The 25121-nt window shown below is 40.1% G+C and overlaps 1 protein-coding gene across 1 annotated transcript in view; it reads left to right on the plus strand.

The window, feature by feature from the left end:
• Window positions 1–8923: 8923 nt before the first annotated feature.
• The window catches only part of LOC136425153 (thyrotropin-releasing hormone-degrading ectoenzyme-like), a 101677-nt gene continuing 85479 nt past the window's right edge, over window positions 8924–25121 (plus strand). The window contains exon 1 of the mRNA XM_066413949.1: window positions 8924–9929. Coding sequence (XP_066270046.1) covers window positions 9199–9929 — 731 coding nt within the window. The 5' untranslated portion in view covers window positions 8924–9198. The remainder of the gene's footprint in view (window positions 9930–25121) is intronic.

Raw genomic sequence — 25121 nt, forward strand, 5'->3', positions numbered from 1 at the left:
TAGCCAGATCAAAAGGCCGTATACTTATGGGCTCTTGGTCAATTCTTGGCTTGCTTCTCGCCGTGCAATTATAGAACATCAGTCGGTGGTCATCAATATCCATGGAAGTCACGTTAGAATGCCAAGACCGTATCAGAAAGTCACGGCCTCTCCCTAGGCTGTCTGTAAAGTCATCCTCCAGGAATTTCGTTAGACTGAAGGGCAAATGCAAGGACGGGAAGATAATTGCAGCAAACTTTGTTGTAAAGTGAAGCTGCACTTTCTGCCATTCTCTTAGAACTTACGCAACTGTTTGCAAAGTGACTTGTCTCCTGAAGTTCCTAAGATATTTTCATGGCTACTTCAGCAATTAGAATTTTGAAGTATGACCTGATAAAATGTATGAAATGATACGTGATTGTCACATATATATATATATAGAGAGAGAGAGAGAGGGAGAGAGAGAGAGGGAGAGAGAGAGGCAGAGAAAGAGAAACGGGTGGAAACTGGAATATATAGACAAACATGTATATACACATATAGATAGCGACAAACATAACATTGCTAGATGTAAATTATACAGACAACATGCTACATTTTGTTCGGAATCATAAAGCCCGTTGTACCTGATTGAGCTATGGGGAGAGTGTCTATCTCCCATTCCTGCCCGTAGGATATCAGGAGATTACACAGCCATTAAATACGGAATCCAGTCGATATTACGGCTCTTCTCTGCTTGCCCCACTTGTGCTCTATTACATCCTCCATCTTGGCTTAGGGTGACAATAATGTCTCCTTCACTGATTTTGACTTATGTCAGTAAGAGGGCTAAGGTAGCTGGCAATGTACATAGTACAGTAGAAACATCTGAGAAAATACTTATTACGAATGTAAGGTGTTTAAACGAAAGCAAATGCGGAACACAGCTGATGACGCGGATGCTGACGGTATACAGTTCGAGCAAAAGAAGCAAACTGCAAGCAATGTTCTATGACGTTAAGAAGATTTCCTCAACTGTTAAAACGCTATCGACACCAAACGAAAAAGATTTTGAAAATTATTTTAAACAAACTACAGCAAAACGATTGTTTGGAACTGGGCACCTCCCTGTAGTTCATTTCCCTTGCATTTAGGATTCATAGATGTACATCCTCTAAACCAACAGCCCTTTGCTGCTGTTTTATTCAAGCCAGAGAGACGTTTGATGCAACCAGTCCTGATATTTCATCTGATACCCCTAACCTTCCGGGGGAGAGTAAGAAAAGTGTGATTATGGAAGTCTAAGCTAGAGGCCCTGATGTAGTAATGTTAGAGAAGTGTTGCTGGGATTTATGACTGTGTACGTATGAAGCGAGATGATACCGATAAAGGTGGCGCCTATCACTGACAGGATGACCCCGATAGTCGTGTCAGCTTGGTAAAGGGACATCTTGGCTGAGAAACGGCATGTCTCTATTCAGCAAATCATTCATCTCTGCCGACAACCTATCCAGCTGACTTCGATCTCGCCACCCTCAGTCAACCTTGCCAATTTCGTTGAGTAGCACAGAATTGATGTAATTATTTTTGAGGTTGAGTTCGTCAGCAGGCCATAAAGCATGTCAAAAATTGTCATTTGCTGATTCATGATTTTATGATTGGTAAGATATTTTCAAACTTCCTTAAATGAATAAAAATAAAAACTGCGCTGGTATTGGACTTGGAATAATTCTGCTTCTATTGCGAAGTATATTTGTGTGTGTATGTGTGTGTGTGTGTGTGTGCGTGTGTGTGTGTGTGCGCGTGTCTGCCGTCCCATATGTGTATCAGAGGAATTGGCACCATTTGATGCTAAATGTCTTTCAAAGTTTGCAAAATCGGGTTTTAATGTATAACTAGTACATAGTTCTTAAGGTCTAAATCAGTACACATGTACAGTACCTGATATTTGCTTACGGAATATTGTCAATGACGATGACACCCTACCTTCGAACCATTACATCGTTCCCAATTAGATCTATGTTCCTGGTTTGGACAGAAATACATCGATACCTTTATTCTATCCAGATATACAAAGCATCTTCAAACATCTCATCAAAATCGATCTACAGCATTAATAATAATAGATTCATTCGTGGTTTGCGTTTCAAAGCTTTGGAGTGGACTCATAGTTATGGCAAATGTCGGATACACGGCAATGGGTTTAGGTGACCTTGCAGCAAATCTTCACATGCGCGGATCGATTTTGTCCTGTGGGAGTGATATGGTCATTCTGCTTTAGAGTACTATTCTTCATGAAGTAGTTCCGGTGTAATAATAAAACATGTCTGGTCATTTTGTTCTCCTTTTATTTGCTTTTCTGTTTGCCGTTGGAGATTTGCTTGAATGACTGTGAATAATGTCGAACTTAACTCTTTGCAATTGACCAGTTCAAGTCACCCAGTCTCGAACAAAGTGCTGCTGTTACGATATTCGATCGACCGAACTTCATCAAACAGTAAAATATGAGAAAAGGCTTACACTGTGAAAGGAATGGATAAAGGCAATTGATATCACATGAAATGGCTTTCAAAGAATTTGGGTGAAAGGCTCATACCAAATCTTTTCGTGCCGTATATCAACAGCATGCCCGTTTGTAACAAAACCCTCATAGACAGTCATCAAACAGTAAAATATAAGACTAAGCTTGCATCGAAAGGAATGGTTAAAGGCAACTGCTATCACATGCAATTCCCTTCAAAGAATTTTGGGTGAAAGGCTCATATTAAAAGTTTTCTTGCCGTATATCAACAGTATGCACGTTTGTAACATAACCCTCATAGACGGTCATCAAACAGTAAAATATAAGACTAAGCTTGAATTGAAAGGAATGGTTAAAGGCAACTGATATCACATGCATATTAAATGTTTTCTTGTCGTATATCAACAGCATGCATGTTTTTAATCGTAAACAAAGAAGGCTTGCGTGACTCAAGGGAGGTCTATCTAAAATGAACTGAATAAAGATGGAGCTTGATTCGATGATGTCGTTATACTAGTCCATTCATTTAGTCCAAAAGCTTTAAAGTTTACGATCATTTACCGATGCATGCGCATTTGTGGCAGAAATATTCAGACTATAAACATCGACCACAGGTTAACGTAGTCGTCATAATGATTTGATGGGATGGTCGTTTGAAATGGTCTACGTCCCTCAGTCTACTTTCATTCATTTCATAAATTGCTTTCTCTTGTTGCATGATAATGGTTCGTCAAGAATGCTGGCTTCCAGCCAATGGTCTGTATGATCTTTACGAGCGACTTGGTTTTCTTTTCCCATTTCTTAAAGATTCTATGCGTAAAGTGGTAATAATGATACTTGACGTATTGTTAAACTTCTTCATGAAAATGCAAACTCAGACTTCCCCAGTGGTTGATTAGTAAAAGGTGTAGCAACTTTCAATGCATGATGATAATGTACTCTGCTATGTGTATGATTTACTTTGATGCAAGTCACAAGTCGGGTGGAAACAGCACGGTTTGAGCCCACCTCAACTCTTAGAAGCTTCGAACCGTTATGTATATATTGGGCCAGAAGAAGTTACATCAACTCTTGTGTAAACTGCACAATCTGTATAAACACAGTACTGTAGCTAAAAAAAACCCATTTAGATTGTTAATTCAATTTTTACAACTGTGATATACACCTACAGCTAGATTAAGTAATACGATAATGTTATCTCTGCGAAATGTTTGTTTGCTTATAACATTCAATTCTGAGTGCTTTTCCAAACATTCTTCAAATGCGTTTTCCCCATATAATCTGCACCGAAAAGGAAAATTGTGCTGTATATCAATGATGGTATCGGAGTCATTCCACAAAGGAGGTCGCACAAGCCGAAAGGAATAACAACATTTAGTTCCTGTTTAATCAAGCTATGCAAGGAGGGAGCTAGGCGGCACACAGGCATTACCATTGCATGGCTTCGCATGATCAAACACTGTGTTCCCATTAAAACTACAGAGATATTTAATCCCTGAGTTGGGTCCACCTAATGAGGAAAATTGGACTAGGCGGTTGTCTGCATATCATCAACTTTAGTTCAGCTGATATTTGCATGCACAGGGACGTAGACCTGTGACACAGCATGCCCATTGAAGCAATTCAAGATCCATGTATTACGTCACATCTAAAGAAATTTTATCATCAGTAGTTGGGCAGTTCCACTTGAATTGCCAAGCACCACCGATGAGGAATACTGTGCTGACACATTTAGAATGACGACCGTGTATGATGTGGAAATGAAGAACACAAACGATGTCAACGAAACTGAAAAATCCAATTTTTATTCTACAAATATACAATTTGCAAAGTATAAAAAATATCCACAAAATGACTTGTGTAATAAATACCTGATAGACTTAAAGGTTGACAGCCCCTACCATGACGCAATATAGCTTAGATGAATGACAATTAAAGTAACCATTATTAACTATCAAAACAGTTTGTTGCATAAGGGGGCAATATAATGGAAATAGCCTTCAACGTAACCAATGTGGAGTCAAAATGGACGCCTGTAGTCAGCCGTTGAGGTCCACAAATTCATTATGATGTACATGTCGAATATCATGTCAACCACCGTGATATTCATGATTTGAGCCCTACTCTCTCATCTTCCTCATCCAGTTTTCATTTAGCTTCGTGTACCCCTAAACCCCAAGGACCTTTTACCACCTTGAGTGGTAAACTTAAGTGAATAAAGCAAATTTTGCTGTCAATGCGCATCACCTCCGATATGCCCACCATTGCTGCTATACAGTTCAGTTGAAGGTGTCACGTCTTCTGTAGCCGTTAGTTAAAATCCTCCCACACCATAAGGTGCATAGGGCGGTGCCCATCTCCGTTTCATAGCCCTGGGCCACACTGTGGTGCAATCACTGCAGCAGGGGCTAGTCCACTGGCAGTGTAGTGTGTTTAACTTCCATACTGTTTCATAAGTATGTACCATTTTTATAAAGTCTTTGGTATGAATCAATGCGCCTCTTGTCCAGAAGTGTCCTACCCGGGGCTTGAAGCCGGGCCTTCTGGTCCAAGTAATTTGAACTAGATGTGGCAAGTACCAGAAGCGCAGACCACTACACCACAGGGACACCCCCCTTCTGTAGCCGTAAGAGGCTCTAATCTGTTTCACATTTTCTTTCTTGTTATGGATGTATTAGGTAGACAAACGGATTACCTGTAGTAATTGCTTGGAGCCAAATTGTATTGAAGATCAAATCCTGATTGGAGCACCCGGTTCTCCCCTGTGACACCTTTCCAAAATGAACTATTTTCAATTAAGGATCGTAATTTGAGCATGCCGTGGCACCGAAGATTGCTGACGTTAATAATGTATAACATGAGATAATGCAACAAGAGTACCTTATTCCTTAATGAAACATTCTTGGAGAAGTCTGGAATAACTTCATCACATTGAGCATTAACCTTTGGAAACACCTCTAAATACGTTATTACTTTCAACAGTTTTACATTTAGCTTTTGCAGCAGTCACACAAACTTTTCCAGCCGTTAACGAAGACCAAAGCATGTACAATGAAACTTTCCCACCTGTATGACAGAAAAAACAGCAATGTGCGTCAAACAGCCCAATTCCCACAATTTTGCAAGTAGTAGTAGAAGTAAGATCAATAATTGTATGGCTCTGTTTTCCAGGCTGATGAGTTCAAAGCAGCGGTTGACCGTGTGATTTGTTGGTGGCAGGTAGCTTGTGATTTAAAGAAGGAGTCATAACTAGCATGTACGATGTATGACAGAAAAGCAGCCATGTGCCTCAAGCATAGGGGGGTCGATAATGCAATTTGTGCTGGTTTTGTATGATCGTGGGTGGTGAAAGGATATGCTTTGTGTGAACCGCATCTCAACCAGATTCCAAGGCACTGTCTGATGATATTTTTCTTTGTATAATTGAAAAATCAAAAATTTAGACATAATTAAGAGGACGTCACATTATGTTCGTCATTATCTGTCACACTTTTAACCCGGTCCCCATACAAGAGAATAGTATTGACATGGCATGATAATTCCTTGTAACAATTAAACATACGTACGTAGAGACTTTTTCAAGAATGGATACAAAAATGTCCCGTTTGGTGTTATATGTATGTATGTATGTATATAGATATATATATATAGATATTAAGTGTTATGCGATGAATAATAACACAGGTGATAATTCACTTACGGAAGTGCACAAAAGTCATGTACATACATGTATTTAGAAATGGATGGTTAGTTGTACCACATCAAGGCTTCCACTTTTAGTGTTTACACAATTTTAATGTTTCATTGGTGTGTATGGAACTGTACAGATCTTGGTATGTCAAAGCAAGCGAGGAAAAACTGACAACGCTCTATGTGCAAATAGACAGTATTGTAACAACTGCCTTGCAAAAATGTGATGACAAGGCTGTTAAAGCATGAATAACGTTTTTTTTTCAAGTCCACTGTTTCCTATAGATGTCAGAAAGATAGTAGTGACTGATACTTGAAAGTATGCTTGTTCATTTAAATGAAGAGCAGACTGTCATTCTAATAGTAAGGAGCGACATGCATGTAAGATTTTTAGCTTTAGGCCAATCAAACCAAAACTATGTTCCACTTCCTGCACTGTTCAATAAAGAACAAATGTAACTGTATTCTAGCTTTGCTCATGTTTTTAACTGACTTAATTATCTGTTATGTACTATGTACATGCGTTGCCTTGAATATGTTAAATAAGATGTATGTATATTTTGCACCTAAAAAACCCTCCAAAAACTGCTGGTCTGAACAAAATCACAAATCAAAAACGCCTCGCAGCTTCTCGTAATGGGAGGCAAATAATGGAGTCTAATATTAAGTGTTTTTCTTCGATTTACTGCTTCCTTGGGTGAAGCATTATCTCATAAAGGTCTATCTAAATATGTACAATAATGAACAAGGAATTATTGTCAGCACATTTGACATACATGTCAGTAACTGATATTATCAATGCATCATCAAGATGTTACAACGACGCATTTCACACCAGGAAAGTACCACCATGTACAAACTCGCTCTGACCTCTAAATGTGGATACTATACCCACTGTAGATACTGCAAGTTGTGTATTATGCATTTTGTTTAGATTTTTATGTTTAATTCCAAGTCTTGTATGTCGGCAAGGCTGGCTCTTTGTAATAACCACGGACTTGTCGGGCAAAGGTAAGGCGTTAAGCTAAAGTAAGTTGGGCAGCCTGGCTGCATCTCAAAAAAAGATCAGGGACTGAAATAAGCACACATCAACTGCAGAATAACTCTTTCCCACTCAAGCTTTTTCAGAACAGTACGTCCCAAATAAGTAGCTTCTATATCTTCCTTAACGTTTGCCATTTGAATTTTTTTCGAACTTAATTGTAATACTGTTGATGAAATAAAATTCCAACACGAGCTTGATACTTTAATGCTGGCGAGCAATTTTGGGATAACCCTCGGAGTCCATAGAATATGTAATGTGTTGGGATACGGACCAAACCGCTGGATACAGCTCAAGGATTTAATCATACTTTCCCAGCGTTCAATTGCCGTTTCAGGGCATATCGCACACGTTCCATCACGTCTTCTGGGAAAGTGGCGACCTTTCGCCAAGGGTGCTGAGCATTAACTACGATGTGCGCACACTTACGCCAAGCAGTCGGTGAGAGCCGTAGGAGTCCAGAGAGTTTAATTCTCCGAATCCTGACATTTTATGGGAGGATCGCCTCTCCCTTTCCATCTGCGAGCGTCGGTTTTTGCCGTGCCGTGACTGGAGGCATGCGCGCCCGCTGGATCGATGGAAAGTAAATCAAGGCTGATGTGGGAGTTTGTCTTCTGGCATTTTCCTTTGAAATGAACGGCCTCTTTCTACAAATTGCCATCACCGCAAACGCCGGCGGTTGATGGAACGGACGCCAGTGCAAAACTGCCCGACGTCTCTCCCCAGCAATTAGACTTGCGGGAATCATAGTCCGATCTCCTTATGGGAGACCGCCCTCTATGTTCTAGAAACTTCCCAGTCATTCAAACCTTTTGTACACCTGTAGTCACTGACGAAAGATAGCGGATGCTATCTGAAACGTCTGACTGTTTCAAAATATTATCCAGTTGCTTGAGTAATTATTCTTGGCGTATCTTATTACCTGGATGTCTAGCCTTCATCAACGCACATGTAGTGAGGTGTGTGAGAGTAGGAGATATTAATTTTTCAATTAAACTCGATGTATGAGTCTTGTCCATAACCAAGTTAATACGCATGATAAGGATTTGTAGCTGACCCCAATTATTATAGGTCAGCCGTTATTCTCCTTGCCCCACAGATAAACTTCGCTGAGGTGTCAACACGTCGGTGAAAATTGCCAATTTCCTTCTTGAGGACTTCCCCTTTGCCAGAAGGGTCTAATTTACGAGAACATTGCCTGACCTCCTCTGAGTAACTGCAGCAAAGAATCTGCTTCCCTTGCGCCTGTACATCGGAAAATTGCACCTCATAATTGCCTCGGAAGCAAGTAACAGACCTGTCGTAATTTTTCCCTGCTTCTTTAAGTAAGCTGTCTTCAAGTGAGCCGTCCGAAGCAGAGCTGACTTGGCAAGCGACAGGTACGTTGCAGGTGGAATAGGAAGAGCTCCTCCATCTTAATTCGCATCCTGTTATCTAACTACCATTGCGGCGTTTTGCGGACGGAAAGATTCCATAGATTTTATTTTGGTATCGATCGCACAGATACCTGAGGCCAGCTGAGGTGCGCCATGCTCACACGAGGTTGCCACGGCGCGCGGTGGGTGGAGAAGCTATTACGAAAAGCCGGGAAATAAAGAATTGAGCGCGAGATCAAGGTCGTCACGCTTGTTGACGACCTGACTAGAATATTGAAAATGTTTTCTCCCAGTCTGTGTCCCCGTGGCAGTCGCGTGTTTGTGTACTTGCAGTCAGATATTGCCGTTAACAGGTTCAGTAGTCGTGCGATTGAACTTTGATTACCCTGCTGAGTTGTTTCAGGATATACGAACGCTGAGAGGTCGGTGGGTCATTCACGGACTTAGAGCTGTTACCATTGGTCGATGTGTGTGGTGCTGCGTCGGTGGGCTGCATTGATGAGCGCTGAATCAAGACACTTGACGTCGCGTGTTCAAGACATCGTTTAGAGGATCCCTTACTTGCAACAGGCTGGTTCAGTAGCAACAGCGTGGAGACCGTCTACGAAGACATGGAGGTAGCTGACTTCGAAATTACCGCGGCCGATCCTCCTTCGGACGATCACCGAAGACCTAGCCGAGAAGGGAGGGTCAGTGTGCTGGACCCAGGCTCCGATTTTGTTGTCAAGAAAGTCCGAAGACGCAAAAGTGGCGTTTACTTAAGAGAATGGCAGGTATGCTTCTTGGTGATCCTCGTGCTTGGAGCTCTCTCGGTTATCGTCTACTTTGCCGGATTTTGGGGACGATACACTGAGACAGACATGGAAGAAACGAAAGGCCCGTTTGTGATAGGCAACTTCGACGTGTTCAACCCTCGGCTGAACAAGCCCGCGCCGCCGCCGAACGACTGTCCTTGGACCGCCGACCAGCTGCCCCGCGACCTGATCCCGTACAGTTACAAAGTATCCCTTCGATTGAACATGGATCAACCAGATTTTATTGGAACCACTTCAATCAATCTGCGTTGTCAGCGCCCGACCCGCATGATCGTTCTGCATGCGAAGAACATCAACATTTCGGGCGCGAAGGTTGAAGTGTCAGACCTGACTACGGCTGAGAGAATTCCTATAATTGCACCCATGTCATACTACGACTTCAAGAGTGCTTATGTCGGTAAACTGTCGAGAATGTTACAAGAGGGGCGGATATACAGGTTGACTGTTCGAGGGTTCCGTGGCGTGATCAAACACGAACCACCAGGGCTCTACGTACAAGGATTTCTGGACGACGCAGGAAAGTCGCGGTAAGTTGTCTTTACTCATTTAGGATCTTCCCCAATAACTTTCTGATGATGCCGCCGATGCTGCAAGCCTTTAGGCATAATGAATCGCATGTATTATCGTCACGCATTAACCAACGTGCCTATTCGCAAAAGCTGCAGAGAATGTTAATGACGCGTGTGGTTCCCTGATTTCGAAACCATATTGGCACGTTTGAAGGCAAAGTGAGTGTGTGGTATCGACAGCAGCAACTTACGGAATATCCGTGATTCATTAATTAAAGATTAACTCAGGTAATGAATGTAGCTTGCAACTGGTGGTGACGGGATACGCTATCGTCTGTCTGGCACAATGTATCAAACTGGAAGGCAGAGTATTATGGAATTATGTAGCGTGTCACATAGATAAGTCTTGCATTAATGCCGCATTAATTCGTCTTGTTTAGAAAATATTCAGCATCTAGAAAAGAGAAATGTAATATGCGTTTTTTACAGCCTATTTGGTATGACTGGCTACACTGTATTGACATCTGACAATAGAATTTTGAATTAGATACAAACGAATTACTTTGCAACTATCACATTATTTAACATTACAAAGCTTGTCCAATACATGGAGGAACCGACCCAATATGTCTTTTTTGCTGCCTTTGTCTAAGTGTTTTTCGGATGGAATATCAATTGATTTTGCTGGAGACAATTGTTGTATGGTAAAAGAACTATAGCAGTAGGTGGCCAGTCAATGGAACTAAATGGGTCGGTTTGTAGGTTTTGCACGACAGGCCTCGTCGGGTCACTGGTCCCAACAGAGCACAATTCGGAACCCCAGCGGCCTCGACTAATGGACTAGCACAAAGGGTGCTGTCTGGAAAACCGTACGTGGATCGAAAACTTTGACTTCCCTTCGGCTGTTTTAAGTGCATGCTTTCCTTCATCTATATTTCTGTTAAGTTTTTGTTTTATTTGTATTTGTATTTTGTTGACAGAAAATGTACTAAATCAATTTCAGGAACTACAAGAAACTTATTACAATTGCCCGCGATTGTATTTTATTTTTGTTTCATTGGTTGCAATGTATTTTGTCCTGTAATGTTAATTAAGTATTTAAACTTGTATTATTTCATTGTAGTGATTCATACATAGTGGTGACTGTGCAGTCTGTGTTACACCTTGAATTTACGGGGACCGCAAAAGTGTTTTCAGAGCCTAACTGTATATCCGTATTGTAATGGGGTATAGTACTTTGTATATAATTGGTAGCTGTCCAAATGGGACCTAATCGCTACCTCCCAGCCCGGCGCCCCTTATATCTTCACAAATGGTCTGTAGTAAACTGTTCTCGTCATGGACGGGCATTTAGGTTAAATTAGACTCTCTTTGTAACCCTTCCCAAGCACCACGGTACGCCACCGATCATATGGGTGGGTTGGACATGCTTGTAACGTTTTACTTGCGGTGCATAAAGTCGACATCTGTTACAGTGATACATCTACAAAACGAATTCTCCTTTTCACTTTATGATGCCCTGTGTCTAGTTATGTAATAAACCACAAATGACAGTATAAAAACTTCAAATGATGTACACAAGTCTGAAAATTGAGTCTCCTGGTTTCCACAACTCAAATAACTATAATCAACTTTGATTATATAAATTATACACTTAAGTTGATTCTTGAAAAAGACAAATTAAGTCGAAACCGGTCGAATACCAGTCTCTTCGCTGTCATTTTCCCATGACTACAAATGATATATACACTTAAGTTATGTTATCCGATTTTTATCTCTAAATTATCTCAACTGTTATGTAATTTGAGTCATGTCTATTTACATTATATCAGTCAGAGAGGAGGGAGAAGAAACACGCTTCTAGTCATTTTGCCACCCCCCCTCCCTGCACCAAGGTACAATGGCATTGCATCACATACAATAGGTTTAGTTGGACATGCTTGTAACGTTCACTTGCGGTACATAAAGGCAACATCTGGCTTCTCAGTTTCAATGATACATATACAAAACGACTTCTCCTTTTCACTTTATGGTGCCCTGTGTCTAGTTATACCACAAATGAGTATATAAAAACCTGACATAATGCACAAAAGTATGAAAATTGAGTCTAGTGGTTGCAACAACTATACTCAACTTTGATTGTGTATGTCAAATATACAATAAAGTTTTTTTTCTTTCTCAATAATCTGCAATGTTGTGTAAATTAAGTCACGTCTATTTACATTATATTATAAAGAAGGGGGAAATGGAGGAAACTAGACTCCCCCGCACGAGTTATGCTAACAATTCTTATTATTCATAATAGGTTGAACGTTTACGCGTGTTCGAATGAATATAAACAAAACAACAACAACACGTTTGTATAAATATACCAATACCACATTACAATACCAATACTACAAATATCTTAGTGGTGAAGCACAGGAGTCTTAAAGTTTTAAAAGGCAAATGCAAACAGTTTCCATTTTATCACCATGTACCTCATTCCATCTCATCCCATCGCGAGATGCTCGATATCCGTTAAACCACAATTACAACGAAGTGGTGAACATGGCCGTTGGTTCAATGACGTTTTACCCGTTTCCTTCACAATTGTAAATCACACTTCAGTGAGATTCTGAATGAACTTCCCCAGCACCTCGTTTCCACTTGAGGGTGCGACTGCTTGGCGACCTCGCTCAATGGATTTCATAGAAAAAGAACTATTTTGTGTCTTTTAAATCACACTCTTACGTCTTGCATCATGATTCAATTATAAAATCAAAGGTAACCAGTGCTCGAAATGCTAGGTGCATGTGCACCTTTGTGCACCCAGTATTGGAGCTGTACACCAGTGCACCTAGATATTTTTTTAGGCTATAGGGTAAAGGTACTATAGTCTACTGAACACTAGTATACATAATGTTCTTGAAATTCAGGAATTTATTTCACTTTGTTTGATGTACATGTATTACTTGTTTCAAATTTTGCAGTTGGTTATATATATATATATATAGAATTACAGATTCAATTTCAAATTCTGAAGAGAGGCAGTAGGCTTTGTAAGTATGTTTTGCTGACATTCTACTTTATTTTATGTTGTGCACCCAAAATTCTTTCTGTGCACCTCAATTTTTAGGTTAGGTGAACCAGTGCACCTATTCCCATAAATGAATTTCGAGCCCTGGACTAACAGTTTTGGTCGTTCTACGGTCGCTCACCGTCAAGGACGTTTCCCCCCGTTTCCTTCACAATTGTAAATCACACTTCAGTGAGATTCTGAATGATCCCCCCCCCCCCCCAACACCTCGTTTCCTCTTGAGGGTGCGACTGCTTGGCGACCTTATATTTGTCGGATCGCTCAATGAATTTCATAGATAAATATCGATGACTTCGTCGCATTGTGTCTTTTAACATCTTGCATCATAAAATCAAGGGTAACAGAATTCAATTCTGGTCGGTATATACGTTCGCTCACCGATTGCCGTCTATAGAAAGGGGGCCAACGGGACTCGTTATCATGGTTGTCCTGGATGCAGCGACTTCACGGATTCTTCGTGTAATTGCGCGCAAGTTCTGCGTCCAAATCTTATAAGCATTTTGGAAGTAGAAATTGGCTTACTTATTTAGGGAAATTGCCAAAACAAGATTTAAGACGGCATATACGTCACAATAGGTTTGCGAATTCAATTGAAAAAGGAAAGGAAAGTGATCTCGATCCAGTTTAGCTCACTGAAGAGCTAATCTTCCACTAGTCATGAGAGAGACGACAGACGCTATGTACAGTATTTACAGATTCATTGCACTGGGGAAATTCCCCTAGCTCTTTTCGACAAGCACAAAGAAGAGTGGACCACGGCTTAACGTCCCTTCCCAAGGACTGCGACCCTTTCCGGTAGCGTGCATGTCGGGTGAGCGACACAGCCGGGATCAAACTCGCGGCCTCTAGTTCCGGAGGCAAGATCGCTAACCACTGGACTACGTACATTACACAGAACTATTTACTGTTGTTAATTGCTAACATAAGGACGGCTTTAGTGAGAATGAGAAAGCAAGGCGAGTATGCCGACGTCGTTTGGTGTGGCCTTGACAGTATCTCAGGGATGACCTACTTCAGTCTATAATGACCATGTGTTGGCGTCGATGTGGCGAAACAGCTAGATGCTGTTCTTTACTATGGATTGAATTTTGTACAATGCATTATGTTTAAAGTTAGAGGAGTGGGTTTTGTAGAAGCACAAGTTGCGTACAGACTACTCCTTAGTATATTTATGTTAGTAGTTTTCCTCAGTGATAAAAAGGACAAATTGAACTACATACTGCCATGCAATAGTCTTGCATTGCAGATAGAGATCTAGGATTGTAGATAGAAAGTGCCGACATATCACCAACGACTGTACAGGTATAATTATGTAGAGTATATTAGACTGAACATTGGTACAATGTACCATGCGTTGTATCATAAACAATTGGTTAGTAATAAAGTTTCTTTACATACATATTAAGCATCCTTCCCGAAAGAAGTTTTCTTCGTGAGTACAAATGATTATATAATCAAATTCAAAATAATTTTTTTTTAGATGAAATAAATTTCAAATTCTTTAAATCATTATAATAAGTTTGTTTGGCAACAGCAAAGCAACAGTCCATGGAGATTCCTATGGCATATCCATCATTGCCTATAATGTACGTCACATCAAAAGGTAGACTGTAGACGGCAACATTCACCCCAAGGCTGTAGGGGAACTGACCCCCTCTAGTCAATAGCACTTTGTTCCTTTGAATCAGAGAAAACGACATTTCAAAGTTACGTTTTTCTTCGACGTGTGTCTTGATGGTTGGAGGCTGGCGGCGAATCGACATTTGTCAGTGTATGGAGACGTGTTAGAAAAGAAGAAATCCCTTTCAAGATGACATTGTGATATATGAAAATGAATGATACGTCCGTCTTCAAAGAGAAGGCATCGCAATGTCCATTGCCTTACATAACTCTACCAGATGAAAATAATGTATTTCATTTAGTTTTAGTTTTCAAATATGTATATGCAGTAGAGAACGTTTAGATCTTGAAACTACACACACACACACACACACATACATATCTGCATATCAGAACAAGGTATTAGAGTACACATATAGATAAATTACCATTATACTACTATTTTCATACTACTTTTGTGCATCTATATTTACGATCTTTTAAAAGAAAGCAAATATTATCCAAATCTCAATTTTCTATACAGTTTGCAAACATTTAAGATTCAACCATTTTCCATAATCAAGAGTATCTCATACGCATCTACATATTTAATCGCTTAATTGACATGTGCGTTTTGACCTAATAAACTAGGGCAAGGCATACATATTCCATGCATTGATTTCCAATGGAAGTATATTAATAACCCTCTGTTGCGATTGGCTGACAGATGTGCTTGTCTCAGGGCTTACCTAGTTTCGTTTTATGGGAAAATCATTCCTTGTCTCGTTTTAATGAAGATGAAACGCTACGTCTATCAATTTTAATCGATGCAATCATAGCCCAGTATTAGACGCTTCAGGAAATGTATCACCATATGCTCTTTGGCGTTGGTGAGTTATTCCAAGTAGATCTAGTTACTCGTGCAAGGTGCGTTCTATTTCAGGGTATTTTATAACTATCATACTAATACATCCAAGTCCGTGTGACTTCCATAGCTACAACATACAAAGGCAACAATAAGACATTATCATAAGGCCTTGGCATTAGTATAATCCCAATTAAGTCAGCCCATTCTCGGCTATGCTAGGGAATTGAATTGACCAGTACATGTAGACTGTTACCTCAATTTGTAACGTTTGTGACGTTCTCTCTACCCAGTTTTGTTTGAGTAGGATCATTTTGTCACCTTTTTGTCGTCGGTGATACAACCTTTCATATCTAAATGTGATTTTGATAATTTCACAGAGAAAAAAGCGGCAGTTAACTAATAAACAGCCAACCAACGAAGTAACAAAACACACACGCACCTTAACACAAAAACACACACACACACACACACACATACACACACATACATACATACAAATACAGAGAGAGACATACGCACACACATACGCATACACATACACATACACATACATAAAGTACACAAGCACACACACACACACACATATACATACATACAAAGGTACACAAAAATAGACTCTGTACTAATTTTGGCCCATTTCTAGGTTTTACAGAATAGTTACAGTTATGGTAACAGCTTTTCTGTCGTAGATGTTAGTTATGTTTCTCAACCACCCCACAAACCACCAGATCCACCCTACCCACATGAGAATTTATTGGTAATTATCACAGCTCGCCATGCCGCCTCGATTCTAATTATAAGCCACCAAGGGGGTCACATATTAACCATATATAAACATGATGAATTATGTAATTCACTTTTTCAACTGACACAGGTGTAATAAACTTTGCAATCTTTGCCACTACTGTCGCACCCCATTTGATGTGCAAAGCTTTGTCATTCGTTAGTTCAGATTCTTACCACGCCTTTCGGTGTATAGGGCGGTGCCTGTCTCCACTTCTGTAGCCCTTGGGCCACATAGTGTTGCCAACACTACAGCAGGGGGCTAGTCCAGTTGAATGTACCGTTGCAGAAGGCACAGGAAGGTCACTCAGAAGCGGACTATATCAGAAAAAAATTGGATAAACCTGTATCTTTTACCTGCATGAAACTATTGCGTTTTTCCATTGCCGAAGAAGCGATGTTCTGAATTATAGATTACATCACATAGCCTACCTGTCTGTTGATCACCTTGGGCAATTACTCCCATATTGAGAAAATCAATTTGTGCGATGCCCCGCGGGCTTTCAGTAAACGGCATATCGCTCTGTGATACACACAGCCAAGTCTGCAATGTAATGGTCGAACAGGCTTGGCCTATTTCCTGATAACATTCAGAGGCATTAAGCACTAGAAATGGTACATTACAATAGATAAGCTTGGGCAGGACGTGGCATCATTCATGATTTTTCACGATGTTCTGAAAGTGCTGTGAAGTATCACATTGAGATAGTTGTGCTAGCGGGGAGCTTTTTTTATAGATAAGCTGCACTTCTCTCCATTATAATAAGAACGTGATGTGACTATTGATGGCGTTTTTCTCTGGTCAAGGCGGCTTCCGTGATAGGCTGAGTTTAGATGATGGTCAGACACGATGGTCACGGGTCGATGATAGTTAGGTCATGTATTCCTATCGTTCAGCAGTTGTTATTACAAAACATTGGACGTGGTGGTCTGGAAAGAGCAACGAAATTTTGATACCAGCTCAAAGCAACGTAACGCTGACCATGGAATCCACTCTATCTACGAGTAGAAAAATTGGTGTACGAAACAGATGAATTTGCTACGTCGGTAAATATCTTTGGCCCTTGGACGAACGTTTTACGCTCTCAAAATCTGCGAATGCTGCTACGTATTCCATACATGTCTTACCCCGTGAAGTCTTGACATTTTGCTTGTACGACCTGTTCATCATTACGGTTCATATGCTGCTTTTACGGCTGCATGAGATGCTGGTTTTACAACAGCCTTGAATGTCATGAAACGTAATTTTTCCTATCAAGCGTTTATTTCCTGCGCTCTTCTGCCTCGACTGCTTACGTTGAGTGGAACGATTGTAAATTAGTAACTTATACAGTAACAGCAAGCTATACGTTAAAGGATTGAAGAGGATAACACAGTGATCGTTGAATTGCATTGGGCTTAGCGAGTTGATGATATCACTAGTTCTAGAGTTTTCTAGCTACTGGAAATGCCTTTATGATCTTCTAGATTAACGTTTGATTAACCTACTTTGTAAATGCACCACGAGCTAAGCCTCTACATGACGTGAATGTTAATAGGCCCGCGGCACAAGTGGTAATGCAACTCCGCTGCTTCGCCATCTGGATCACATTCCGTGGATCCTGGGGCCCGAGTTCGATCCCAGGGTCGACTCCAGCTTGGACATGTTGTAAGGGATTGCATTCGTCTTTTGGTATGGTGAGGTAAAGCCGGCGGCCCTGTGTATGGAGGAGCTTTGGGCATAAGCCTCAAGCGTCAAACCTCTGCACGTAAAAGAACCCAACACACTTATCGAGATGAGTAGGGCTGACCCGGTGTGCTTGGTAAAAACGCGAGCCGTGGCGAAGCCGCATTGCATTACCACTAGCTACTTGAAAAAGCATCATGCTTCACCTCTATTGAGGATGACTGCTTTACCTACTTCTTCCCAAGACGCCATACGGTTTTCCGCTAAGGCAATTAGATCAGGGCGGTCTATCCGAAGCAAGACGTCCTGGTCGACATACCATGTGTGGTAGGTCATCGTGTGAGATCATAAATGAATACTAACCAAAACATGAGATTGCCAGGCAATCTCATGCACCAGAGGAGTGGGTGGGGGGGGGGGGGGGCAGTACATCGTTTGGGAGAGGGAAATGGAAATGGCAAAACACGTGGAAATTACTTGGACAGACGCACCAAAGGGGAACTCAGCAAAATTTCCCAAATGAATTTACTAAGTGAAACAAGAATTAGCTCCCTTTGACGGGATAACAAAGTAATCCCTCAAGGCCATTTTTCTAATTCCTTCCCAGTAAACCCCCGGTAACGTATTACAAGAATAATTATATATATATATATATATATATATATATATATATATATATATATATAGAGAGAGAGAGAGAGAGAGAGAGAGAGAGAGATACATACTATTAGATAGATAGACAATAAAGAATGTATCTGTACAGCATTTAAGTACATTTTTTCATGAACCAAAACTGACATCCAAATCGAAATTGATGAAAATTTGCAAACAGTTGTCAAATCACGATGTAACATTAAGTCATACTTACAACTAATTATCTACTTGGGGAGAGAACCCAGAAATCCAGGATTTTATATATTATGGTAGATAACAAAGATGAGAAAAACGGTTATCATTGTAAGACTAGCTGCTGAAGCTGCATTACGATTGTCTGAGCCGTTGAAGATTCCATCCAGCCCACATTTGCAGGCATTTCAAAACAGACTTCAAATGATAATAATGGAGCGTCAGATCATCAGACCTACATCAGCGACTTTAAAGTATCTGAATGTGCGTGGACAATTATTCTGGACCACTTTGCAGGGAAGTAACTAAGCACTTAGCCAAATGGAAAAGAAGTGAGCAAATGCCAAAGGCGCTTTCTGGCAATGTGCAGTCAGTACTTAGTGTACAGTTAAAGTCTGTAAGGCAAGAATTCTGGGGCAATAGCCAATTTACCAGTTTGGAAATAGATGTGCACTTAGAACGATATATGGTCTTCTGCTTTAAACAGACTAAATCATATTTAAGAAATGGAGTGTGGATGCGAGAAAGGCAATCTTGACTTGTTTTCAGATATTTTCAGTAGTGCCTCCAAAGTAGTATCTTCGATGCCTCTTTCTTGCAATTTTGATAAGCCTGATAAATGTCATCACACTACTTCACAGTCGTCAAGCAATTGAATAGGCTTAAAGGATCAATCTCATTACATAATCTTTATTGCATATTCATACTGAGGGCTAAATGCACAGATTACCACATGCGACCTAATGTGGATGTAAAATATTAAAACCTAGAAAACATACAACTACGTAGGTTCTGTAATGTTAAGTTGACTGTATGTACTATGAATCCCAACTTAACATTGCATTTTCAATTCGCAGCACATTTGCTATGTTTTGTATTGTTATCCAATATTGTTATAGCTTGTTATACTGTCCATGTAAAAATGTCCATGTACTAAATTGTCTGTGTTGTCATTACCTTTGTAATAGCTAGTTGGGGAGTCCTGGCTACGTGTACTGAACAGGCAAACCAATAAATAAATAAATAAATAAATAAATGCTACCTTACATTTATGCTGCACTTCGTATGTCTGTATTGTTTTCTGTATCTCTGTGGGTGGTCACCACAAGCCTGGGATGCCTGGATCGCCGGTGAAATGCACGGTCACATTTTCAATATATACTAACACAAGTGGTGTTTCATCATCGATCGATGGCAATGCCAACTGCTGCAAAGTAACGTTAAGCCCCTGTCACACCTGTGCGTATATACACGCCCGCATAAGTTGCGTATTAACATGCTTTTGGTTAAGGTTAAGTTTGCAGCCGAAGAAGTAATTTCTTTGGTTTGATACCCAGACTGAACAACGATGGGTCAAAGTAGAAAACAACTTCCTCCCCGCAAATTTACTAAAACCCCAAAAAAGGTTACTTCGGAACTCTTGCGCACTTGAATATACGCACAAGTGTGACAGGGCCCTTACATCCTATAAGACAAAATTCAAGTGCGCACACTAATCTTAAGTCGGTCTCAAGTGAATTTCATGCTGCCTAGCTGCGAAGACCTCTTTAAATCCTTCCTCCAAATCTTACACATCATACATTCAAAACTAATCTGAGGTGACTTTGGGATCAGTGCACCGGTTATCGACATCCTGCTATCAAACTCAAACGGCTCCAGGCAGAAAAGATCGCAGCGACGATGCCCCGTTCTTTTAATATAAACGATAACCATCAACCTATGTGTAAAGTTGATAGTTATAGCCGTCGCTGCACCCCGAAAGCCTAATAAATGATAAAATGTGCTTATTTCACCGTTTTAATATCACCCGTGATCAACAAAAGTTAAAACCGTACGGATCATTGCTTGCTTAGTATGATTTTGCCACCCACGCCTAGAAACGCTCTCGACTTTGGCTGATTTGCTGTTGGCATGCCATATTAACCAAAGGAGGTAATTATGTCGTTCAAACGTTTTAATGGTGCATACTTTGAAACTTGGGATTCGAGGTTCAACGATTTGCAGCCATCCGTAAAGCCAGGTGGGTTTTATTCAGTTTTATAGATCGACCTACCTGACTGTAGGTCAAAAGAGCGTATTCAATTTGGAATACCACTGCCTATTAGTGGTCATCTTTCTACTTTGAATCAATACTTTAAATCATGTGCTTTTCTTCGCTAACCTTGGATTGATCACCTCCATTAGCTATCATACTGTGAGTATGATAAAGTACCAGTGATAACCCTGTGGTTTTTACGTAAATAGCTAGAACGCGAGATGAGAGATATAATCTGTATCTATCTCTCCCTCTCTCTCTGAATATATATATATATATATATATATATATATATATATATATATATATATATAGCGTTTATTGTTTATAAAGATACGAATGCACAGCACGCTTCTGTATTTATCTATCTATATACATATATATTCATTTATTTATATATCTACATATAAATATCTATCTCTATCTATCTTTCTATCTATCTATCTATCCATCTATCACAAACGCACCACAGTCATGCTATGTAAGTTAAAAAAAAACTTGCAACAGAGAATGTTCTATCAAGCTGAAGGTCATAAGCTGGGTATGTGTATTCATGGATTCCTGTGATGTTGCAGGTAAATGTACTTGGCTATCGAACGACGAAAGTAAAGTGTCCAATTACTCTTCCTCGTCTCCTTTATGTGTTGTACTGGTTGGGCCATTATGCGTCCTATTGGAGTCAGCTCAATGGGGAACAGGTAGTTAGCAAGCTTGTACGGCAGCATCTTTTTCGTGTATCTCCTAAAGCCCCCCTCTCACTGGACCCGCGGAACGCTGGCGGCGTCGCTGCGTCCTAAACTAGATTTGTGTTACCCTTAACTTTATAAATGGAATATCATTCAAAACGTACAAGTTTTACCAAAAAGGCCACAAAAAACAAGCTCAAAAAGATTCTTGTTTTGTCGATGAAGTTCGTGTGCTTTGACAATTCTATCGCCCGCAGCGACGCCGCCAGCGTGCCGCGGGTCCAGTGAGAGGGGGGCTTTAGACTGCCAATTTGGTCCAAGTCATACTGTTGAGGTATGGTGGGTGTCTTGTCCCTGGTGAAATTACTGGTCATCAGCAAGTGAATGTCTTGCTTGGATTCCCTGACTCGATTTGTCACGACCTCTTATTTCTTTTGATGCTGTGGTTTTGCTGATTGGGTCTTCCGTTTCTTGGAAAAATGTGTTTCGGCATGAATATTTGACATGGCCCTCCAGAGTCTTTCTTTCTTATAAAAGTGTTTCGACACAGAGGTTTAACACAAAGGCTTTTAGGCGTCTTTCTTTCTTTGAAAACGTGTGTGGGCATGTATGTTTGACAACGAAAGAAGGGTGGGAGTAGTCCGGTTTTTTGAAACATTGCTATTCTGCATGTTGCAATACAAAAACGGAAAACACATTAAATCGTAGGCAATCTTAGGGGCTGATAAATGACTTTCGACGTCGTCATTTGTCACTGTCAGTATGTGAAGTACTACTTTGATGAATCGCTGGATCATCTCAATAGGGGGAGCATTTATCCAGTCGGTAATCTTTCATCAGTAAGAAATATCGATCGTACTTGAATACTATCAACGTAACATTCCTTTTGTTTCAATTGTTCCATAGGAAAGGATATTACGATTGGATATTAGGAAAGGATATCACGATTTATTACCATTACGTCCTTAAGTATGCCGCTTTCTTTCATCCAAAATATCTTATAAGCTGGCTTAAGTTGTCCAGAAGGCGGCTTTTATTCAAACGATATGCCTTTTAAAAATCTTTGTACGTTATTGTTATAAGGAGGATTGCTGTACATCTATATTCATTTGTGCTGAATCCCTTAGAATAAGATTTTTCTGAAATGTCGATATAGTGAGGCAGTACAAAGACCTTGCATATCTCCAATATCTAGTTAGTTTCTTTTAGAAAATCGTTTGTTAAAGGTAAATTATGGCTGTAAAACTTTATCACAATTTTAAGTACCCTACAAGGAATTCTTTAAGAACTAGTTTAGGAAATCAATGGGTCAAATAAAGGAGTAATTCTTCCTGCCTGCTCATTAGGAATGAAATTGGGCAGAGTATGCCTCCAAGGGGAGAGTTGTTTCAGACTCCCTTTATCCAATTGCATATTTGCTCTTAAGACCTATCGAGAATCGTTTTCAAGGCAAAGAATTTCAATGAACAGCAATTGGCGCAGTTCAACTAACATCAGATGACCACTAAGCTTTGACATCCGTGCTACATCACTTCAAGTGGCATCGCCTTTGCATCTCAAGATTTTGATTGGGGAAATCGACGTGTTAACTATTTTTCTTGATACGTAATACAAATAATGCAACTGTTTCCTCGCATTTGCAGGAACATCAAGCCAAATGGTCTTGAAGTTCGAATTTTCAGGCTTATTCCGCCGTACAAATACAGTTTGGACATCGCTTGCTGTTTGGGGTCACAACAATTTCTGCTGACCTTCAGACAGCTATTTCCCGCAAATGCCATTGCCGTAAAGTCGGTCCATTTTCCATCACGAGCGGATTTTAAACGAATACTACCTAATGAGCATTGCATGTACTTCTCAGCTCTATCTTGGCCTGCTGTGGTGATTCCAGCAAAAGTAGAAGCGGTCCAAATGGTCTATGTGGCTCATAGCACCGTTAGACTGTCTCGAATGACATGAGCGTATTACATGCCCCATTCCCTTCGATTTTGATGTGTCAGACCTACACGGTTAAGAGCACTTTAGGATGATGTCTAACGTAGGTGTATCAAACATCAGACAATCAACGATGGACCTTTCCCAAAGTACTTGGCATAATAAAACCAAATCTGATCGTAACTGCGTGACATAAATTCTTCTCAACTCAGTTTCTATGCCACGCAGTTACATATTGCGGTAAAATAACAATCCCAACTGTCAGAGAGGTTGATATCTATGTATATGTTACAATCCCTACTGTCCTGTAGTTAATATGTACACAGCGTTTTTGCAGAAATCTACGCTACTCAGTTGCATTTACTTTGTACTGTTATCCTGCCAGCTGATTTTATGATACAATTTTATTGAATTGAACAGTACAAGCAATTAAGATGGCCTGCGTTGCTCATAACACTGAAAGATGTCTCGAACGATCCGAGATTTTTACTTGCCTCATTTTCCATGCACGTTATTTCTGATGTGTCAAACCTAAACATTTTGAAGCTCCTTTGCTCAGTTTGTATACTTGCTTTCGGTTAGAAAAAAAAGAAGTTTTTCACAAAAAATATTCATGACAGTTTGCAAAGACATACCGAAAATCATAAGTATTGAAGCTACTTCTTAACAGTAACAGGTCTGCGTGACTTATATATATCTCCAATGACCTATTTTGCCATAGCTCGTGCACATTGTTTCTGACGTGTAAAACCAAATGGTACCTTAGGATGACAACGTCAGGGTATTAAATTGTCCTCAGGGACTTGGCATGATAAACAAATATGGTCGTAACTTAATGGCACAGTGTCTATAAAGCATATCCTTACATTTAACATACTGCAATTCGTAACTGCATGGCACAGTGTCTATAAAGCATTTCCTTATGTAACATACCGCAATTCAGAAAGGTCTTCGAGCTTTTATTAGTGACAATGATGGACCGCTCTCACCAGAATAAATTAGATAATCTACTTCATACTGCGGACGATAATGATCAACTTTAACTTAAATGGATTACACATAATAAGCTCACTACGGGCGTGCTGTGACACCAGCTTCGTATTCCCTTTACTAATGAGGAAACCCAAGTTAATGGCAATTTTAATGAGACCCCCTCTCTCCAATCACCGTAAAACTACTTAGGAAGTTTCAGCATTACCATGGCGCAAGTTTACACGTTGGGCTTGTATGAAATATTTAGGGTGTACTCTACTGAAAAACACTGGATACCGGTGCTGCAATGCTAAGAGCAAAGCATTGTGTAATTTTGAAATTGCAGATAATATCTAGTTATTGTTGTTAAACAATCCAGTATAACCATGTATCTGTACTGTAATTTTCATATTTTGCAGTAATAATTTAATTTCTAAAGTTGCAATGCAATACAACACGGTTGTAACCATTCGTATCTGTATGTCTGTAGGTTTTCATTATGTGCAAATATATTGTTTGAATCCTGTTAGACTAGCCGTATAGCTAAGTAGTATGAAAATAAACGAAATCATGTTTTGCCATCCCTTCCATCCTAATGGCGAATTCAAACAAAAATCGAATGGACAAGTCAATATGTATGTCATTTGATTGAGTTCAGGAAAAGTGAGAAATTCCTTTTCCTTTTGTAATTTTTGTATGATCTTTACGCATTATTTCCTACCTATTGCGGGATCTCTAACT

Source organism: Branchiostoma lanceolatum, chromosome 19 (genome assembly GCF_035083965.1).
Source record: "Branchiostoma lanceolatum isolate klBraLanc5 chromosome 19, klBraLanc5.hap2, whole genome shotgun sequence".
Classification (NCBI taxonomy): domain Eukaryota; kingdom Metazoa; phylum Chordata; class Leptocardii; order Amphioxiformes; family Branchiostomatidae; genus Branchiostoma; species Branchiostoma lanceolatum.